We start from the raw sequence: 23,056 nt of genomic DNA, 5'->3' as shown, positions 1-23,056 counted from the left end.
AATCATCAATTACTAGTGGGAATATCACTCCTGGCCAGCAGGAGGCGGCAAAGAGCACTACAGCAAAGCTGCTATATATGTCACTTCCCTTACCCATAATCCCCAGTCATTCGGTCGAAGGAAAAATGGAAAAAGATAACACAAAAGTGTAGAGGTGCCTGAGGTTTTAGAAAAAATAACTGTCTTAAATAAAGGGTGGGCTGTGGACTCACCATATCCGGAAATAAATACATTTATCAGGTAAGCATAAATTATGTTTTCTTTCCTAAGATATAGTGAGTGCATGGAATCATCAATTACTAGTGGCAATCAATACCCAAGCTGGAGGACACAGATGATAGGGGAGGGACAAGACCGGTAGACCTAAATAGAAGGCACCACCGCTTGAAGAACCTTTCTACCAACAGAAGCCTCAAATTTATAAACTTTGAAAAAGTATGCAGAGGACCAAGTTGCAGCCTTGCAAATCTGTTCCACAGAAGCTTCATTTTTAAAGGCACAGGAAGAAGAAACAGCCCTCTTGAAATGAGCAGTGATTCTCTCAGGAGGTTGCTGTCCAGCAGTCTCATAGACCAAACGAATAAGACTCCTTAGCGAAAGAGAAGTAGCCATAGCTTTCTGACCCTTGCGCTTCCCAGAAAAACAAACAAACAAAGCAGAAGACTGACGAAAGTCCTTAGTCGCCTGAAGATAGAACTTTATTGCAGGCACAACATCTAGGTTGTGCAACAAACGCTCCTTAGGAGAAGGATTAGGACACAAAGAAGGAACCACAATCTCCTGATTAATATTCTTGTTTGAAACAACCTTAGGTAGGAAACCAAATTTAGTACGTAAAACCACCTTATCAGAATGAAAAATAAGATAAGAAGAATCAAACTGCAGAGCTGAGAGTTCAGAAACTCTCCAAGCTGAAAAAATAGCAACAAGAAACAAAACCTTCCAAGATAACATCTTGATATCTAAGGAATGCATAGGTTCAAACGGAGCCCGCTGTAAAACTCTAAGAACAAAGTTAAGGCTCCAGGGAGGAGTAACGGGCTTAAACACAGGTCTAATCCTAACCAAGGCCTGACAAAAAGATTGCACGTACTGGGGGTTCCACCTGCGCATCAAAACATAAGCTAGAGGTAACATCCTGCACAGCCTCCTGATCCATAATACAACCCCCCCAAAAAAAAACCTTCCCCCCCCCCATCTTTTAACAAAGAATATAATACAGAACCAAAAAACTTTCTTAAATAAATGTTCCCAAATCAAGAAAACATACCCCAGACAACACTCTACACCTCAGCAGAATTACTGAGGTGCCCTACCTGTCCTGCAACCTGCAGCAAACTGAGGAAAAAAATGATCCCAATTACAATCCGGATTTCCAGAGAAGCAGAAACAGCAAGAAGCCTTCTAAACAGTAGAGCCATCTGAAATATGGGCACCTCACTCTAACAGGTAGTGAATAAAAGCGCCAAAAAAAGCTCTGTCATCAAAGAATCAGAACCTCCCTAAAAGGGACGGTCCTACAGCTGACAAAAAAAGCCATTTATTTTTTTTATAAAACAACTTTCTTGAAAACAGGCTTAAAAACAAACAATAAACCCCCCCAAAAAAGTACATAATCTGTTACTAAAAATGGATGCTCACTGAGCCATCAATAAAATAAATAACTTCTCACACTAACAGTGCCTGGAAAAGAAAATGTATGCTTGTCTGATAAATTTGTTTCTTTTTAGACACGATGAGTCCACGGATCATCATCCTTACTTGTGGGATTACACCTCCTGGTCAACAGGAGGAGGCAAAGAGCACCACAGCAGAGCTGTTATATATAGCTCCTCCCCTTCCCTCCCACTCCAGTCATTCGAATGAAGTTAGGAAGAGAAAGGAAAAGCTCATTGTGTCTAAAAAGAAACAAATTTATCAGGTAAGGATAAATTTTCTTTTCTTTTTAAAGACACGATGAGTCCACGGATCATCATCCTTACTTGTGGGATACAATACCAAAGCTAGAGTACACGGATGATAAGGGAGGGACAAGACAGGGAACCTAAACGGAAGGCACCACTGCATGAAGAACCTTTCTCCCAAAAGCAGCCTCAACAAAAGTATCAAATTTAGAAAATTTAGAAAAAGTGTGAAGAGAAGACCAAGTTGCAGCCTTGCAAATCTGTTCCATAGAAGCTTCATTTTTGAATGCCCATGAGGAAGCAACAGCCCTAGTGGAATGAGCCGTAATTCTTTCAGGAGGCTGCTGTCCAGCAGTCTCATATGCAAAGCGGATGATACTCCTCAACCAGAAAGAAAGAGAGGTAGCCGTAGCTTTCTGACCCTTACGTTTTCCAAAAAATATTACAAACAGAGCAGAAGACTGACGAAAGTCCTTAGTTGCTTGTAAGTAAAACTTCAAAGCACGGACTACGTCCAAATTATGCAGAAGCCTTTCCTTCTGAGAGGAAGGATTAGGACACAAGGAAGGAACAACAATCTCCTGATTAATGTTCCTGTCTGAAACAACCTTAGGAAGGAATCCTAGTTTAGTACGTAAAACTACCTTATCTGAATGGAAAATAAGGTAAGGCGAATTATATTGCAACGCTGAAAGCTCAGACACTCTTCAAGTTGAAGAAATAGCAACAAGAAATAAAACCTTCCAAGAAAACAACTTAATATCTAAGGAATGCATAGGCTCAAACGGAGCCCCTTGAAGAACCTTAAGAAACTGGTTTGAACACAAGCCTGATCCTAACCAAGGCCTGACAAAAAGATTGAACATCTGGAACATCAGCCAGACGTTTGTGTAACAAAATAGATAAGGCAGAGATCTGACCCTTTAGCGAACTTGCCGATAAACCCTTCTCCAATCCTTCTTGGAGAAAAGACAAAATTCTGGGAATCCTAACTCTACTCCATGAGTAGCCCTTGGATTCACACCAATAAAGATATTCACACCATATCTTATAATAGATCTTTCTAGTTACAGGCTTACGTGCCTGAATTAAGGTCTCTATGACCGAGTCAGAAAAACCTTGCTTGGATAGAATTAAGCGTTCAATCTCCAAGCAGTCAGCTTCAGAGAAATTAGATTTGGATGAAGGAAGGGCCCTTGAATGAGAAGATCCTTCCTCAACGGTAGTCTCCAAGGTGGCAGAGATGACATTTCCACCAGATCGGCATACCAAATCCTGCAAGGCCACGCAGGAGCAATGAGGATCACTGACTGATGCCTTCTCCTGTTTGATTTGAGCAATGACCCGAGGAAGAAGAGCAAACGGGGGAAAAAACATAATTTATGCTTACCTGATAAATTCCTTTCTCCTGTAGTGTAGTCAGTCCACGGGTCATCCATTACTTGTGGAATATATCTCTTCCTAACAGGAAACTGCAAGAGAATTACCCAGCAGAGCTGCTATATAGCTCCTCCCCTCACCTATCATACTCAGTCATTCGACCAAAGCAGACGAGAAAGGAGGAACCATAGGGTACAGTGGTGACTGGAGTTTAATTAAAATTTAGACCTGCCGTAAAAACAGGGCGGGCCGTGGACTGACTACACTACAGGAGAAAGGAATTTATCAGGTAAGCATAAATTATGTTTTCTCCTGTTAAGTGTAGTCAGTCCACGGGTCATCCATTACTTATGGAATACCAATACCAAAGCTAAAGTACACGGATGAAGGGAGGGACAAGGCAGGAACATTAAACAGAAGGAACCACTGCCTGAAGTACCTTTCTCCCAAAAATAGCCTCCGACGAAGCAAAAGTGTCAAATTTGTAAAATTTTGAAAAAGTGTGAAGCGAAGACCAAGTCGCAGCCTTGCAAATCTGTTCAACAGAGGCCTCATTTTTAAAGGCCCAGGTGGAAGCCACAGCTCTAGTAGAATGAGCTGTAATCCTTTCAGGAGGCTGCTGTCCAGCAGTCTCATAGGCTAAGCGTATTATGCTACGAAGCCAAAAAGAGAGAGAGGTAACCGAAGCCTTTTGACCTCTCCTCTGTCCAGAGTAAACGACAAACAGGGAAGAAGTTTGACGAAAATCCTTAGTTGCCTGCAAATAGAATTTCAGGGCACGGACTACGTCCAGATTATGCAAAAGTCGTTCCTTCCTTGAAGAAGGGTTAGGACACAGAGATGGAACAACAATCTCATCTCTTGATTGATATTCCTGTTAGTAACTACCTTAGGTAAGAACCCAGGTTTAGTACGCAGGACTACCTTGTCTGAAGGAAAAATCAGATAAGGAGAATCACAATGTAAGGCAGATAACTCAGAGACTCTTCGAGCCGAGGAAATAGCCATCAAAAACAGAACTTTCCAAGATAACAGCTTGATATCAATGGAATGAAGGGGTTCAAATGGAACGCCTTAGAGAACATTAAGAACTAAGTTTAAGCTCCACGACGGAGCAACAGACTTAAACACAGGCTTAATCCTAGTTAAAGCCTGACAGAAAGCCTGAACGTCTGGAACTTCAGCCAGACGTTTGTGTAGAAGAATAGACAGAGCAGAAATCTGTCCCTTTAACAAACTAGTAGATAAGCCCTTTTCTAAACCCTCTTGTGGAAAGGACAATATCCTAGGAATCCTAACCTTACTCCATGAGTAACTCTTGGATTCGCACCAATGTAAATATTTACGCCATATCTTATGGTAAATTTTTCTGGTAACAGGCTTCCTAGCCTGTATTAAGGTATCAATAACCGACTCCGAGAAGCCACGCTTTGATAGAATCAAGCGTTCAATCTCCATGCAGTCAGCCTCAGAGAAATTAGATTTGGATGTTTGAAAGGACCCTGAATTAGAAGGTCCTGTCTCAGAGGCAGAGACCACGGTGGACAGGACGACATGTCCACTAGGTCTGCATACCAGGTCCTGCGTGGCCACGCAGGCGCTATCAGAATCACCGAAGCTCTCTCCTGTTTGATCTTGGCAATCAAACGAGGAAGCATCGGGAATGGTGGAAACACATAAGCCATGTTGAAGACCCAAGGGGCTGTCAGAGCATCTATCAGCACCGCTCCCGGGTCCCTGGACCTGGACCCGTAACAAGGAAGCTTGGCGTTCTGACGAGACGCCATGAGATCCAGATCTGGTTTGCCCCAATGACGAATCAGTTGAGCAAAGACCTCCGGATGAAGCTCCCACTCCCCCAGATGAAAAGTCTGGCGACTTAGAAAATCCGCCTCCCAGTTCTCCACGCCTGGGATGTAGATCGCTGACAGGTGGCAAGAATGAGACTCTGCCCAGCGAATTATCTTTGAGACTTCCAACATCGCTAGGGAACTTCTGATTCCCCCTTGATGGTTGATGTAAGCCACAGTCGTGATGTTGTCCGACTGAAATCTGATGAACCTCAGAGTTGCTAACTGAGGCCAAGCTAGGAGCGCATTGAATATTGCTCTTAACTCCAGAATATTTATTGGGAGGAGTTTCTCCTCCTGAGTCCATAATCCCTGAGCTTTCAGGGAATTCCAGACTGCTCCCCAGCCTAGAAGGCTGGCGTCTGTTGTTACAATCGTCCAATCTGGCCTTCGAAAGGTCATCCCCTTGGACAGATGTGGCCGAGAAAGCCACCATAGAAGAGAATCTCTGGTCTCTTGATCCAGATTTAGTAGGGGGGACAAATCTGAGTAATCCCCGTTCCACTGACTTAGCATGCACAATTGCAGCGGTCTGAGATGCAGGCGCGCAAATGGTACTATGTCCATTGCCGCTACCATTAAGCCGATTACTTCCATGCACTGAGCTACTGACGGGTGTGGAATGGAGTGAAGGACACGGCAAGCATTTAGAAGTTTTAATAACCTGGCCTCTGTCAGGTAAATTTTCATCTCTACAGAATCTATAAGAGTCCCTAGAAAGGGAACTCTTGTAAGTGGTAATAGAGAACTCTTTTCCACGTTCACCTTCCACCCATGCGACCTCAGAAATGCCAGAACTATCTCTGTATGAGACTTGGCAGTTTGAAAACTTGACGCTTGTATCAGAATGTCGTCTAGGTACGGAGTCACTGCTATGCCTCGCGGTCTTAGTACCGCCAGAAGTGATCCTAGAATTTTTGTAAAGATTCTTGGAGCCGTAGCTAATCCGAAGGGAAGAGCTACAAACTGGTAATGCCTGTCTAGGAAGGCAAATCTCAGATACCGGTAATGGTCCTTGTGAATAGGTATGTGAAGGTAGCCATCCGTTAGATCCACTGTGGTCATGTACTGACCCTCTTGGATCATGGGAAGGATGGTTCGAATAGTTTCCATTTTGAATGATGGAACTCTTAGAAATTTGTTTAGGATCTTTAAGTCCAAGATTGGCCTGAAGGTTCCCTCTTTCTTGGGAACCACAAATAGGTTTGAATAGAATCCCTGCCCGTGTTCCGTCCGCGGAACTGGGTGGATTACCCCCATTAGTAAGAGGTCTTGTACACAGCGTAGAAACGCCTCTTTCTTTATTTGGTTTGCTGATAACCTTGAAAGATGAAATCTCCCCCGTGGAGGAGAAGTTTTGAAGTCCAGGAGATATCCCTGAGATATGATCTCCAACGCCCAGGGATCCTGGACATCTCTTGCCCAAGCCTGGGCGAAGAGAGAAAGTCTGCCCCCCACTAGATCCGTTTCCGGATAGGGGGCCCTCTCTTCATGCTGTTTTGGGGGCAGCAGCAGGTTTCTTGGCCTGCTTGCCCCTGTTCCAGGACTGGTTAACTTTCCAGCCCTGTCTGAAACGAGCAACAGCTCCTTCCTGTTTTGGAGCGGAGGAAGTTGATGCTGCTCCTGCCTTGAAGTTACGAAAGGCACGAAAATTAGACTTTGATTTGGCCCTGTCCTGAGGTAGAGCATGGCCCTTACCTCCCGTAATGTCAGCAATAATTTCTTTCAAGCCGGGCCCGAATAAGGTCTGCCCTTTGAAAGGAATATTAAGCAATTTAGATTTAGAAGTCACGTCAGCTGACCAGGATTTAAGCCATAGCGCTCTGCGCGCTTGGATGGCGAATCCGGAGTTCTTAGCCGTAAGTTTGGTTAAATGCACAACGGCATCAGAAACAAATGCGTTAGCTAGCTTAAGTGTCTTAAGCTTGTTGATTATTTCATCCAATGGAGCTGAGCGAATGGCCTCTTCCAGAGACTCAAACCAGAATGCTGCCGCAGCAGTGACAGGCGCAATGCATGCGAGGGGCTGTAAAATAAAACCTTGTTGAACAAACATTTTCTTAAGGTAACCCTCTAATTTTTTATCCATTGGATCTGAAAAGGCACAACTATCCTCCACCGGGATAGTGGTACGCTTAGCTAAAGTAGAAACTGCTCCCTCCACCTTAGGGACCGTCTGCCATAAGTCTCGTGTGGTGGCGTCAATAGGAAACATTTTCCTAAATATGGGAGGAGGGGTAAAAGGCACACCCGGTCTATCCCACTCCTTGCTAATAATCTCTGTAAGCCTTTTTGGTATAGGAAATACGTCAGTACACACCGGTACCGCATAGTATCTATCCAACCTACATAATTTCTCTGGAATTGCAACCGTGTTACAATCATTCAGAGCCGCTAATACCTCCCCTAGCAATGTGCGGAGGTTCTCTAGCTTAAATTTAAAATGGGAAATCTCTGAATCCAGTCTCCCTGGATCAGATCCGTCACCCACAGAATGAAGCTCTCCGTCCTCACGTTCTGCAAACTGTGACGCAGTATCTGACATGGCTCTCATCCGCGCGCTCTATCCTTAACCCAGAGCTATCGCGCTTGCCTCTTAATTCTGGCAACTTAGATAATACTTCTGTCATAACAGTAGCCATGTCTTGCAAAGTGATTTGTAAGGGCCTCCCTGATGTACTTGGCGCCACAAAATCACGCACCTCCTGAGCGGGAGGCGAAGGTACTGACACGTGAGGAGAGTTAGTCGGCATAACTTCCCCCTCGTCGTCTGGTGATAATTTCTTTACATGTAAAGATTGACTTTTATTTAAAGTAGCATCAATGCAATTAGTACACAAATTTCTATTGGGCTCCACATTGGCCTTTAAACATAGTGAACAAAGAGATTCATCTAAGTCAGACATGTTTAAACAAACTAGCAATGAGACTAGCAAACTTGGAAATACTTTTCAAAATTAATTTACAAGTAATACAAAATGGATTTTGAAGACCCCTGAGCTCTCTAGAGACGATCTGGATCATGGAGGATGAAGTAGACAGATTGTGACTGAATTTTTACTGCGCAAAAAAGCGCTAAAATAGGCCCCTCCCACTCATATTACAACAGTGGGGAAGCTCAGAAACTGTTTCTATGCAGAAAACAAAAATGGCCATGTGGTAAAAATCATGCCCTAATAAGTTTTATCACCAAGTACCTCACAAAAACGATTAACAAGCCAGTAAACGTTTTAAACATACATTTGAGAGTTATGTATTATTATTAATAAGCCTGCTACCAGTCGTTTTTACTGCAGTTAAGGCTCATACATTATTTCAGTATTAACAGTATTTTCAGAGTCAATTCCATTCCTTAGAAAAATACATTCAGTGTACACACACACACACATCAGCCTGATACCAGTCGCTATCGCTGCATTTAAGGCTGAACTTACTTTACAATGGTATCAGCAGTATTTTCTCAGTCAATTCCATTCCTCAGAAAATAAATTACTGCACATACCTCATTTGTTGCAGGGATGAGAAACAGCCAGTGGATCTTAGTTACGTCTGCTAAGACCATAGAAAAAAACCCCAGGCAGATTCTTCTTCTAATGCTGCCTGAGAATAAACAGCACACTCCGGTGCCATTTAAAAATAACAAACTTTTGATTGTAGAAATAAACTAAGTTAAAAAACACCACAGATCTCTCACAGCTTCCTTTTTAGTTAGGCTGCAAGAGAATGACTGAGTATGATAGGTGAGGGGAGGAGCTATATAGCAGCTCTGCTGGGTAATTCTCTTGCAGTTTCCTGTTAGGAAGAGATATATTCCATAAGTAATGGATGACCCGTGGACTGACTACACTTAACAGGAGAAAGATATGCTAGGCTGAAGGACCAAGGAACCTCCAGAGCATCTATCAGTTCCGCCTGAGGATCCCTGGATCTTGACCCGTATCTCGGAAGCTTGGCATTCTGATGACATGCCATGAGATCTAACTCCGGCCGACCCCATCTGCGAATCAGGCTGGAGAATACTTCCGGATGGATTTCCCACTCTCCCGGATGAAAGGTCTGCCTGCTCTGAAAGTCCGCCTCCCAGTTGTCCACTCCTGGGATGTGGATCGCAGACAGATGGCAAGAATGGGCCTCCGCCCACCGTATTATCTTGGCTACCTCCGTCATCGCTAAGGAACTCATCGTTCCTCCCTGATGATTGATGTAAGCCACTGTTATGTTGTCCGTCTGGAATCTGATGAAGTGGGCCGAAGCCAACTGAGGCCAAGCCAGAAGAGCATTGAAGGTCGCTCTCAGTTCCAGGATGTTTATAGGAAGAACAGACTCTACCGGAATCCACACTCCCTAAGCCTTTAGAGGACCCCAGACAGCTCCCCACCCTAGAAGGCTGGAATCTGTTGTCACAATCACCCAAGACGGTCTGCGAAAGCATGTTCCCTGGGATAGATAATCCAGAGACAACCACCATTGAAGAGAATCCCTTGTCTCCTGCTCCAGGGTTATTCGAGAAGACAAGTCTGCATAATCTCCATTCCACAGCCTGAGCATGTTTAACTGCAGAGGTCTGAGGTGAAACCGAGCAAACGGAATGATGTCCATTGCCGCCACCATCAGTCCGATTACTTCCATACACTGGGCCACTGACGGCTGAGGATTGGACTGAAGGGCACGACAGGCATCTAGAATCTTTGATTTCCTGACCTCTGTCAGAAAAATCCTCATAGATATAGAGTCGATTATATTTCCTAAGAAAGTCACCCTTGCTTTCGGGATTAAGGAACTTTTCTCCAGATTCACCTTCCACCCGTGAGTTCTCAGGAAGGATAGTACAATGTCGGTATGGGACCTTGCTTGTTGACAAGATGGCACCTGGATTAGAATATCGTCCAGGTATGGTGCCACCGCAATGCCCTGCGGTCTTAAAACCGCCAGTAGAGACCCCAGAACCTTTGTGAAAATTCTGGGTGCCGTGGCCAGTCCGAAGGGAAGAGCCACGAACTGAAAATGTCTGTCCAGAAAGGCAAACCTTAGGAACTTGTGATGATCTCTGTGGATAGGGACATGCAGATATGCATCCTTTAAGTCCACTGTTGTCATGAATTGACCCTCCTGAATCAGTGGAAGAATGGTACGAATTGTTTCTATCTTGAAAGAAGGAACTCTGAGAAACTTGTTCAGACTATTGAGATCTAAAATAGGTCTGAAAGTTCCCTCCTTCTTGGGAACTACAAACAGATTTGAATAAAAACCCTGCCCGTGTTCCTTTACAGGAACGGGAGCAATCACTCCCAGGGAAGAAAGGTCTCTTACACAATGTAAGAACGCCTCTCTTTTTATCTGGTTTGCAGACAATCTTGAAAGAAAAAAATCTTCCTCGAGAAGGAAAATTTTTGAACTCCAGTTTGTATCCCTGGGACACTATTTCTATAGCCCAGGGATCCTGAACATCTCGCACCCAAGCCTGAATGAAGAAAGAAAGTCTGCCCCCCACCAGATCTGGTCCCGGATCGGGGGCATGCCCTTCATGCTGCTTTGGAGTCAGCAGCAGGCTTCTTGGACTGTTTACCCTTGTTCCAAGGCTGGTTGGGTCTCCAAGTGGGTTTAGACTGTGAATAGTTTCCTTCCTGTTTAGAGGAGAAAGAAAAAGAATTTCCCTTGAAATTGAGAAGGGAACGAAAATTATTTTGACATCCTTTTTGTTTATTTCTCTTATCCTGAGGAAGGAGATGACCCTTACCTCCCGTGATGTTAGAGATAATTTCCTTCAAGCTCGACCCAAACAAGGTCTTACCCTTGTAAGGAATAGCTAGAAGCTTAGATTTAGACGAAAAGCCCGCAGACCAAGGCTTTAGCCATAAAGCTCTGCGGGCTAATCCTATCTTGGATCTCCTCCAATGAAGTCTCAGACTTAAGAGACTCAGACAGAGCATCAAACCAATAAGCTGCTGCACTACTAACAGTAGCAATGCAAGCAGCCGGCTGCAACAGCAGACCTTGGTGGACATAAATCCTTTTAAGCAGACCCTCCAACTTCTTGTCCATGGGGTCTTTAAAGGCACAACTATCCTCAATAGGAATAGTAGTTTGCTTGGCTAAGGTGGAGATAGCCCCTTCTACTTTAGGAACTGTTTGCCAAGCTTCCTTGATAGTGTCAGCTATAGGAAACATCTTTCTGAAAATAGGAGACGGAGAGAAAGGAATACCTGGTCTCTCCAATTCCTTAGAAACAATCTCAGAAGCTCGCTTAGGAACTGGAAAAACATCTGAGAAGATAGGAACTTATAAATATTTGTCCAGTTTACTCGCCTTCACAGGAGTGACTACTACTGAGGAATCACAGTGTTCTAAAGTAACCAACACCTCCCTGAGTAACAGATGGAGGTGTTCTAGTTTAAACTGGAAAGAGACCACCTCTGAATCAGTCAAAGGTTCTGAATCTGAAATCTCGCCATCTGATAAAACCTCTATACCCTCCATCTCCGTTCCCTGGGAGGGTACCTCTGAGACTGCTACCATGGCATCAGAAACCTCACTGATAACATGCTTGTCTTTCCTCCTGCGCTTGCCTGAAAGCATAGGAAAAGCAGACAACGTGTCAAATTGTGGAAGACATAACTCCGCTATGTCTTTTAAAGTAACTGCAGAACTAGCGCAGAAGTGCAGGGCACTGCTGTTGGGGGCGTTAATTTTTGGGACGCTTGGGGAGAAAGTTGCGGCATAAATTGACCCTCATCCGAAGATTCCTGGACAACCTCTGCCTGAGAAGAAATTGGCTCAGTAAAAATGTTATCCCTAAAACTTACAGTCCTTTCAATACATGTAGGACAGAAAGGGATTGGTGGTTCCACATTTACATCCAGACAAAAGGCACATGTAACAGATTGCACACTCTCTTGATCCATTATTTAATACAATATAACAAATAATCAACAGAAAAAACAATAAAGATCAGAAAAAAAATAACTGCACAAAAACCGTTATTGTCCCTTTAAATACAAACGGTTTCTATATTTTTCTGCAAAACTGTGAGATTCCTCTTAAGCACATCGATTAAAAAACTTACTTCACAAAATAAGCCTCTGCACCACAGCAATCTGCTGAGGTGCTCCTACCGTGCAAAATGACACCGTATCCCCTTTTTCTATGCAGGTCCGTTCAGTCACACTGTGCAGCTCACAAACCCATACCGGACTTAACGTATCTGTACCAGAAGCGCATGAAATTACACTACATGCCGCTCTAGTACAGACAAACAAGCAGCCCAGCTTATGTCGCACTAATCCTGTCAGGGAAAAAGCGCTCTACTTAGTGGCGTGCAAATATAGGAAGCCCCGCCCATCGTGGGCGTACATAAAGCTCAATGACTCCCCTCCGGGAAAAAACAGCAAGTGAAACCACCGGAGCCAAAAAAAATTAAATAATACAACACATCTCCAGCCCCAGTGCCTGCTATATAATACTGCCCAGAAAAACTTTTCACATAAAAGTTGTATAAGTCCCAACCTAATAAAGGCTTTGTTGTTAACCCTTTATGTTCCATAGTGCTTTTTTTTTTTTTTTTTTTAAATAAAAAACTGAGTCTCCTTATGTCCCACTTACCTCCACCACTGCCTGGCAGGAAGGCAGTTCCCAAGCTTGAGAGGTACTCTCCCTCACATTGGCCTGAGAAGAAACAAATGCTGAGTTAGTGGGTACCTCAGACTGAAGGATATAAGGCAGCACACATATGGGAGGCGCAGTGAGAATTATGTCCCACAAGTTCCCATTGCTTTAAAGCTACCAAAGCTCTACTGTAGAGAGTGAAATGGAACCAGGCTACACCCCAGGACAAAGTAGCAATCTCTGGCACTACTTTAAAATAAACTCTTGATTGAAGAATCTAAAACTAACACCTCACTTTTCCTCTTCCTATCACTAACGTAGGCAAAGAGAATGACTGGGGTGGGAGGGAAGGGAGGAGCTATATATAACAGCTCTGCTGTGGTGCTCTTTGCCTCCTCCTGCTGACCAGGAGGTGTAATCCCACAAGTAAGGATGATGACCCGTGGACTCATAGTGTCTTTAAAAAGAAAAACCTGCACCCTGACAGGAATAATAAAAAAACGTCCCCCCTGCAGCGTTACCTCAGACTGAAGGATATAAGGCAGCACACATATGGGAGGCGCAGTGAGAATTATGTCCCACAAGTTCCCATTGCTTTAAAGCTACCAAAGCTCTACTGTAGAGAGTGAAATGGAACCAGGCTACACCCCAGGACAAAGTAGCAATCTCTGGCACTACTTTAAAATAAACTCTTGATTGAAGAATCTAAAACTAACACCTCACTTTTCCTCTTCCTATCACTAACGTAGGCAAAGAGAATGACTGGGGTGGGAGGGAAGGGAGGAGCTATATATAACAGCTCTGCTGTGGTGCTCTTTGCCTCCTCCTGCTGACCAGGAGGTGTAATCCCACAAGTAAGGATGATGACCCGTGGACTCATAGTGTCTTTAAAAAGAAAAACCTGCACCCCGACAGGAATAATAAAAAACGTCCCCCCTGCAGCGTTTCAGCTAAATAAGTGACAATTTTTTCCCCGCTACATAGAAAAATAAAACTGACACCTTAATATTTATCTGTACGGCAGTAGGATAGCTCATCTGGTTTGAGAGGATGCCATCCCTCACATGAACCTGTGGAAATACAGAAATACTTGAGTAAACTTACTTAGGCTATCTAAATAGGGCAGCAAAATGTTTTGGGAAAACGCAGTGAGGATTGTACCCCACAAGTTCCCAATTGCTTAAAAGCCACCACTGCCCTACTGAAGAGATTGTCATGGGCTCAGGCTAGATCCTTTAGAAACATCAGAGCAAACCTACTCTGCTTTAAAATAAAAAAATCTTGATTGTAGATCAGACACCAAAACTTCACCTCCTCCTTGCACCACAGGCAAAGAGAATGACTGGAGGTTATGGGTAAGGGAAGTGACATATATAGCAGCTTTGCTGTAGTGCTCTTTGCCTCCTCCTGCTGGCCAGGAGTGATATTCCCACTAGTAATTGATGATTCCGTGGACTCACCATATCTTAGGAAAGAAAAAATCTTTTCTGCCCTGATATGACTTGACTACTGTAACAACTTACTAACTGGCCTCCCTCTCTCCCGCCTCTCACCCCTCCAATCCGTCCTAAATGCATCTGCCAGGCTAATCCACCTCTCTCGACGCTCTGTTTCTGCTGCGCCTCTCTGTGAGTCCCTTCACTGGCTCCCCATTCACAACAGAGTTAAATTCAAAATTCTCACCCTGACCTACAAAGCCCTCACCAATGCTGCCCCACCCTACCTGTCCTCACTCATCAACAAATATACTCCTGCCCGTCCCCCTAAGATCCAACAACAACCTGCTTCTTGCGTCCTCTACCATCACCTCCTCTTATTCTAGACTACAGGACTTCTCTCGTGCGGCACCAACCCTCTGGAACGCACTTCCTCGAGATGTCAGACTTGCCCCTAACCTCTCCTCCTTTAAACGTTCCCTAAAGGGAAGCTTATCACCCGATTTATTAACAAACTAACTTCAATTAACTAACAGTTGCCCTCTATCTCCTCACTAATATCATTCTCACCTCTGCAGTCCCCACCTCCTGTTTCCAATCCTCCTACCCATCTAGATTGTAAGTTCCCATGGGAATAGGGCCCTCAATTCCCCCGGTATTTGTCTGTAAAATGTTGTGTCTTATCGTATTGTTTCTCCACTGTACTGTTATCCTTGTACCCATGGGCAGCGCTGCGGAATCTGTCGGTGCTTTATAAATAAAGAATAATAATATTATGTGTAAGCAATTCTCTCTAGATTCAGAGTAAAGTTTACAAAGTTGTACCATTCTGTAAGTGTCCCGAGCGGTATTTTTACTGTGTTCCTTTTTTCCTATCCAGATTTTTACTGTGTGTTTAACTCCTTTGCGGGGTAAACACGCAGTAATCTAGAGTTGATAATCTTAAATTTACATGCTCTAAAATGACCCTTTTCTGAAACCATATTTTGCCAACTAATCAGGACAAATAAATTCTTAGTTTATTCCCTTGGATCATGCCCAAACCTTATAGAAAATACAATTTACAAATGACGGCACAAATATTAATACTTTACATACTTCTCTTTGACTGTCTCAAGCTTGAAGATGTGCACGGTCTCTGTGTTACTGGAGGCTGAAAGGAATATACCGTCCATACTGAATGCCAGCGAGCAGATGCTCACACACCTAAACAGCAAGATGGTGAATAAAAAAGTCAGTCTGTATGTTTTAAAAAAGGGGTTTGTACAATTTCTGCTTATAAAACTAATGGGATCCCCTTTCTACCTTAAAACCTCAAAGCTAAACTGGATTCCGTACATCAGATGTGAGCTGTCCTGCCTCTATACACCCAGGTGACCAATAAGAGAAACAGCTCCCTACCACCGTTTTATGCATGTACAAAACTTTACTTATTCACCTTTTCACCCCTCTCCGGAACTCAAAAAGTTTCTGTCCCTCTGGAATGGAAAACACGCGGATTACGGTACCCTACACAAAGCAAAACAACGCTAATAAATTTATGGGTAACAAAACAATCTATTCCAACAAATTAAGAATAATTAGGAGTATATTGTGCAAACCTATAGATAACCCAGGTTCATGTTTGTGTAATACAGACAAATAAAGGCTAATAGTGAGAATAATTATGAAGCGCTCTTCACCCATCTCTAAATGGAGGGGACATATTTATCATTAGTTCTACAACTATTGGGTAGATTCAGGTCTACATGACAATAAAAAAACACTACAGTGAAGTAGCCGGGAGGGGGCAGTTAAATACTTTGCAATATTAAAACATTTCATGTTATATATAAATATTGCTTAGACTAGCCAAAGCACAAATTAATGGCATTAAAGGGACACTAGAGTAAACAAACAACTTTAATGATTTAAGTAGGGCATGTAATTTTAAACAACGTTCTAAATTTACTTTTATCAATAATTTCTCTTGGTATTCTTAGTTAAAAGCTAAACCTAGGAGGTTCATATGCTAATTTCTTAGACCTTGAAGGCCGCCTCTAATCTGAATGCATTTTGACAGTTTTTCGCCACTAGATGGCGTTAGTTCATGTGTGTCATAGATAACACTCTGCTCACTCCCGTGGAGTTACCTAGGAGTCAGCACTGATTGGCTAAAATGCAAGTCTGTCAAAAGAACAGAAATAAGGGGGCAGTTTGCAGAGGCTTAGATACAAGGTAATCACAGAGGTAAAAAGTATATTAATATAACTGTGTTGGTTATGCAAAACTGGGGAATTGGTCATAAAGGGATTATCTATCTTTTTAAACAATAACAATTGTGATGTAGACTGTCCCTTTAACATAACTTTGCTTAATGAGAATTTGTGCAACAAACATTTATAAAAGATGATGCTAGCTAATTTTAGCTTAAAGGGACACTGAACCCAATTTTTTTCTATCGTGATTCAGATAGAACATGCAATTTTAAGCAACTTTCGAATTTACTCCTATTATCAAATTATTTTCATTCTCTTGGTATCTTTTTGAAATGCAAGAATGTAAGTTTAGATGCCGGCCCATTTTTGGTGAACACACTGTGTTGTTCTTGCTGATTGATGGGTAAATTCACCCACCAATAAACAAGTGCTTTCCATGGGTCTGAACCAAAAAAAAAAAAAGCTTTGGTGCCTTCTTTTTCAAACAAAGAAAGCAAGAGAACAAAGAAATATTGATAATAGGAGTAAATTAGAAAGTTGCTTAAAATTGCATGCTCTATCTGAATCACTAAATAAATTTGGGTTCAGTGTCCCTTTAATATTGGTTTAAATATTAGCCGGGTGGTCTGTAAAATTAGCCGGGCAGTTTCGGGGGAACACTGCTAACCCCACTGCATTTAGTAGAGAGAGAGCAATAAAACTCCTGTGTATAGTGTATTCCAGACTTTACTAATCAGAGGATCATCTATTCCTAGAGAATTTCTTACCAGAAGGATTGGCTCCTCACCTTTTCTGATGCTGTGGCCAGTTTGGTACCACTTGCGTCAAAAGCTAAAGCTGCAAGCGGGCTGTCGTGGGCAGGAATCATGTTAGCAGCTCTCTGAAACAAAGTAATCACACACTGTACTGCGCATTCACTAGTCATTTGCAATACAATTTATTGATTTATCCTCTGCTTACTCTAAACAGCACATTGTATTATTATTTTACTGCGCCTGAAACTGAAATGGTTTCTTTTTAATCTGCTAAGTGCACTGTTTGCATTTTAAGTAAAGACTATAAACGTGTAGGGTAATGCAACGATAAATGATTACATCTATAGACACAACTGAACTATTACTTTCATTTTCTTCATGTATAATCATAGTTTGCTTCTCATTGTAGAGGAAAATATTCCCAATAGCACCTCACAAGGTCACTTCCCTGTTTTGTCTAATTCATACTCCCCCCATAACAAATAAAAAACAGCACCCTGTTTAACCCCTTCACGCTGTTATGATGTTCCATGCCGTACTAACAGCGCTGGACTTTAATACCAAAGGACGGCATGGAACGTCCTATCTTATACGGCACCCTGCAGCCTTCCCCTTTTGACAAAATCAAGATCGGACTGGGGGCATGCCTAGCAACATACGCAGTCCCCCATGATCCGATCCTGGCCTTATACTTAGTTCTGATGTTAACACTTTAGAGCTGGCTCAGAGGGGTTTTAAAATGCTATGTTCTATCTGAATCATGAAAGAATACATTTGGGTTGGGTTTTATATCCCTTTAAAGAAACAGTCAACTACAAAATTGTCATTGTTTAAAAAAATAGATACTTGCACATATGACACTGCTGAATGCCCATATCTACTAAACAGACAAAGAGTTTGTGCTGCTATGGGTCTGGAGCATTGTATCCAGCGGTCATGATAGTCTACTTGCACATATGACACTGCTGAATGCCCATATCTACTAAACAGACAAAGAGTTTGTGCTGCTATGGGTCTGGAGCATTGTATCCAGCGGTCATGATAGTCTACTTGCACATATGACACTGCTGAATGCCCATATCTACTAAACAGACAAAGAGTTTGTGCTGCTATAAGTGTGTAGCATTGTATCCAGCGGTCATGATAGTCTACTTGCACATATGACACTGCTGAATGCCCATATCTACTAAACAGACAAAGAGTTTGTGCTGCTATAAGTGTGTAGCATTGTATCCAGCGTCTACTTGAAACCGTGTAATGTTTAAAGAAATAGATAATCTCTTTATTTCCCATTCCCCAGTTTTGCAGAGTGAACACCGTTATATTAATATACGTTTTACCTCTGATTACCTTGTATCTAAGCCTCTTGACAGCCCCCTGATCACATGACTCTTTATTTATTATATATTGACTTGCATTTTAGCCAATTAGTGCAGTGTTGTGCACAATTCCACAGGAGAGAGCACAATGTTATCTATATGGCCCACATGAACTAGCAGTCTCCTGTTGTGAAAAGCAGCTGTCTGTAGTGAGTTAGAAACAGGCAGAAATTTAGAGGTTTAAATGTTATAAAGTATATTAATATAACAATGTAGTTTGTGCAAAGCTGGTGGATGGGCAGTAAAGGCGTTATCTATCTTTTTAAACAATAACAATTTTTTTTGTTGACAATCCCTTTAAGCGAGCTTGTAAAGCTTGTGCGGGAGGAACTCAGATATTGATTAATATGTATTTAATAACCCCCAATCATTCACATAACTCACCAGATTTACAGTGTCAAAGACTTGCACCTCCCCGATAGACGCACTGCCCGGATACGCCAGGTAGCAGTTATCACCATTAATAGATAAAGCACAGAGACCTGAAAAGGGCGGCTCACAAGTTATCAGAAGCTTTAAATATAAATCACAACAACTTGATTTCCAGACTTTGTTTTTAGTCACTTCATTTAACTTAACTTTGAAAACACTAACAATAAGAGCACAGAGTAAAACAGCGGCGTTCCATTTGTGACACTTATCTGAAGACAGAGGTTTATTTAGGTTGAAATAATTTTTATTAGTTTTCAAGTAATTAACCTCATAAAATGTACAACAACATTGACATGTAAAGTATAGCTTACAAAATATCTGGCTGAATTGGCTCCTATACACTCTTGTCCTGCCATATAACTGATGGAGCACTAGGGCATGTTCGATAATTAAGTCCAGCAATTCCTGGGGCTCTGGAAGCCCAATCACAATAAGTTGTTGTCTTCTGTGGTCAAGTTACTCTTTGCTATCTAGTATATATGACCACCAAAGTAGATATTTAAACTTAAGAACCCAAAAGTAAAACTCAACATAACAGAAACCTGTAACCAATGCATATGTCTTAGCCTATACATTTTGCCTATCTTTGACATAATACTTATAGCTTGTAAACAAGAAGGAAAAAAGGTAAGGTCAGTAACAATATCTTAAAAAAAAAAATATTTTTTTACATTATTAGAGTTTAGCAGAGCCGGGGAAGGCTAGATCCCTTCTCCCTGTCAGTCCCCTCCACACCCCTCCTGTCTTAATTTCTAAGTAGATTCGGCTTCCTCTATACCTCCTCTCACTCCTCTGTCTCCCATAATCCAATAAAACCAAATTTTCTGAAAACTCTCTGTCGAACCTTGAATCAAGGAAGCTTGCTCCGACATGGAGTATGTAACTTTAAACTTTTCCATTATCTCAGTCCAAGTTGGTACCCCCACCTTCCAATACTTTGCTACACTTATCCTTGTGGCTGTGCATAGTGTTCTTATAAAAGTGTTTATGGCAGAGTTAAATCTTGGGATGTGTTCGTTCAGTAAGGTCTGCGCCATCGAGAGATTGATATTTTCTGATAGCAAAGTACTCAGTAGAGACGATAGCTCAGACCATATCAGCCGCACTTTAGGGCATTCCCACCACATATGAATGTATGTACCTACTTCTCGACACCCTCTATAACAGTGGTTGGTGGAACCACGCGAATAGTGAGAGGTTTTAGTCGGGGTCAAGTACCACCTGAAAGTGGTTTTAATACAGTTCTCTTTGAAGTCAGCACTAATCATACCTCTACCAACGTCACGTGTGATGGCTATCCAGTCCTCTATTTTTAAATCTGCACCTATATCTTTTATCCATCTATCAACTATTGGAGTGTTTGAGGTGTATCGTGCCTTTTGTATAGCTATGTATAGATAGGAAATCATCTTTTTATCCCTTTTCTTGTTAATTATAAATTGTTCCAATGTTGTTAATTTTCTTGTAAGAGGAAAATGTAGGTATTTGTGTACCGCAGATGAGATCTGCAGGTATAGAAACCAGTGAAGTTTGTAGGGAGCTAATTTATCTTGGGTTTGTGCGAATGTAATGAATTTACCATCTACTAGAAAGTCGGCCACTCTGTAAAGTCCCTTATTCTCCCATTTTTCCAGTTGTAAATGTAGATCATTCGGGAGCAGAGTTTTAATCTGTCTGGCTATTGAGTCTATTGGTAATAGGTGAAGAGCACTGGTCAACGCTGTCCAGGTCTTTACCGAGTCCCCAGAGGTTGATAAGGTGGTGTTGGTATTTGTGTATCCCTTAGTGGGTCTCCATAGTATATCAGAAGACTTATCAGTTTTTTCTACTTCAGCCTCCAGTGTAGTCCATATAATGTCGTTTGTGTTTTTGTTCAGTAGTAGATCTTGAGCTAATCTAGCTGCTTGATAGTACTCCATCAAGTTCGGCATACCCACCCCCCCCCCACCTGTCTGTGTAGTTGTAAAGTTCTGGAAGCAATTCTAGCTATCTTACTGCCTCTTAGAAATCCCGTCAGGTCTTGTTGTAATTTGATTATATCTGGGGCTGGGACTTTGATAGGTAAAGCCCTAAAGAGGTATAATATGCGTGGAAGAATAGTCATTTTAATTGCCGAAAGGCGTCCAAACCATGAGAATTGTTTACTCTTCCATCTGTGTAGGTCTGACCTAATTTTTTTAAAAAGAGGGATATAGTTAATCTTATACAGATCCTTATAGTCTTTAGGTATTTTGACTCCTAAATACTGTATCGCTTTTCTAGCCCAGGTAAATGTGAAATTCGTTTCTATTAATTTAGAAGTATGGGTCGGGAGAGCTATGGGCAGTCCTTCGCACTTATCTAAATTGACTTTATATCCCGACACATCTGAGAAGTCTTGCAGAATTTTATACAAATTTGGTAGTGAAATCAGGGGTTTCGTTAGTGTCAAAAGAATATCATCCGCAAAAAGCGAGAGTTTATAATCTTTTTGGTTTATCTTAACTCCATGTATATCTGGGGAAAGTCTGATTGTTGCCGCTAGGGGCTCTATGCATAGTGCAAAGATCAGCGGAGAAAGGGGGCAACCTTGCCTAGTACCTCCACGGATATCAATAGGGTTCGATTGATACCCCGCCGCTCTAATCACCGCTGTAGGGGAGGAGTAGATATTTTTGATGGCCTTCACGAAGGGGCCCCTGAGTCCAAAACCAGCTAATACCTCAAACATGTATTCCCAGTCCACTCTGTCAAACGCCTTCTCTGCATCCAGTGAAAGGAGCAGAGAAGGCGTTTTGGTCTTATCTAGGTGATCAACCAGGTCCACTGTCCTTCTAATGTTATCAGGTGCTTCTCTGTCTATAATAAATCCCACCTGGTCTGGATGCACCAGAGAGGGGAGATGTATTGTCAGTCTGTTGGCCAGTATCTTAGTAAAGATCTTTATGTCCTGATTTATTAATGAAATAGGGCGGTAGCTATTACATAAATTCGGGTTCTTACCAGGTTTGGGGATAACTATTATCTTAGCACGCAGTATATCCATAGGGATGTTTTTACCTAACATAATATCATTACAAAATTTGTGGAGATGTGGTACCAATGCCATCTTAAATAATCTATAATATTCCCCTGGAAACCCATCCGGGCCTGCTGCTTTTCCTGGCTTTAGACTTTTAATTGCCTCTAAGATCTCTTTTGTCGTTATATTTGCATTTAATTCCTTTAAGGCCTCCGTATCGATTACTGGGAGGTGGGCTGCTGCTAAGAATTGTTCTCTAAGTACTTTAGTATGTGCCGATGGATTAGTTTTTTTACCATCATATAGTGATTGGTAGTACTTTGCAAAAGTATCTGTAATTTCCTGTGGATTTGATGTGTATGAACCAATGTGGGTCTGGATAGAGGGGATCGAGAAAGATCTAATTTTTTCCTGTAGTTTATGTGCTAGGTATCTGTCTGGTTTGTTTGAGTAAATATAGTAATGTGCCTTTAGTCTCTGTGCTGCTCTAAGAGAGGTGGCTGACATGATCCCAGACAGTTCCCTTCTCTTCTCCTGGAGGAGTTTGAATGTTTTTGTAGAAGAAGTACGTTGATGTTGTGTAGTCAGGTCGTTTATCTCTGTTTGTAATTTATCTGTTTTTGATCTCGTCATTTTATTATAAGTGGCTTTTGCTTGTATGAGCAAACCCCTAATAAATGGTTTATGTGCTGCCCAAGTATAAAGTGGATTATTAGTTGTGTCTGTGTTTATAGACCAATACTCAGTTAGGGCTTTTAATATTGAGTCCTGTGTAGTCTGATTTCTAAGTATATTTGGGTCAAATGTCCATGAACGATTACTGCAATGTCTAAGAATTCCTGTCAATTTAATACTAACAATAGAATGGTCAGACCATGCGCATGCATGTATGGAGGAGGACTGTAAGTTAGGTATAAGTATTTGGCTAAGGTATACATAATCTAGCTTGGAGTATGTTTTGTGAGCAAAGGAGTAGAATGTATAGTCATTAGTCTTGCCATATAATGACTCCCAAGAGTCAATAACATTTTGGGCCGACAAGGCTCTTTTAATTGATCTAACCATGGCATTGTGATGTCTTTGTTTGTGTGTTAGTACAGACGACCCCTCTGTCTCAAT

At 42.1% G+C, this 23,056-nt stretch overlaps 1 protein-coding gene across 1 annotated transcript in view; it reads right to left on the bottom strand.

Moving 5' to 3' along the window:
• The window catches only part of WIPI2 (WD repeat domain, phosphoinositide interacting 2), a 95,677-nt gene that overhangs the window by 22,540 nt on the left and 50,081 nt on the right, over positions 1-23,056 (bottom strand). Inside the window, exons 5-8 of the mRNA XM_053694525.1 lie at positions 18,889-18,986; positions 17,158-17,250; positions 15,611-15,681; positions 15,271-15,378 (exon numbers count right to left, since the gene is read on the bottom strand). Of these exons, the coding sequence (XP_053550500.1) occupies positions 15,271-15,378; positions 15,611-15,681; positions 17,158-17,250; positions 18,889-18,986 (370 nt within the window). The remainder of the gene's footprint in view (positions 1-15,270; positions 15,379-15,610; positions 15,682-17,157; positions 17,251-18,888; positions 18,987-23,056) is intronic.

Source organism: Bombina bombina, chromosome 11 (genome assembly GCF_027579735.1).
Source record: "Bombina bombina isolate aBomBom1 chromosome 11, aBomBom1.pri, whole genome shotgun sequence".
Taxonomy (NCBI): Eukaryota; Metazoa; Chordata; class Amphibia; order Anura; family Bombinatoridae; genus Bombina; species Bombina bombina.
Note: the sequence above shows the minus strand (reverse complement) of the source record. Positions and strands in the feature narration are given on the sequence as shown.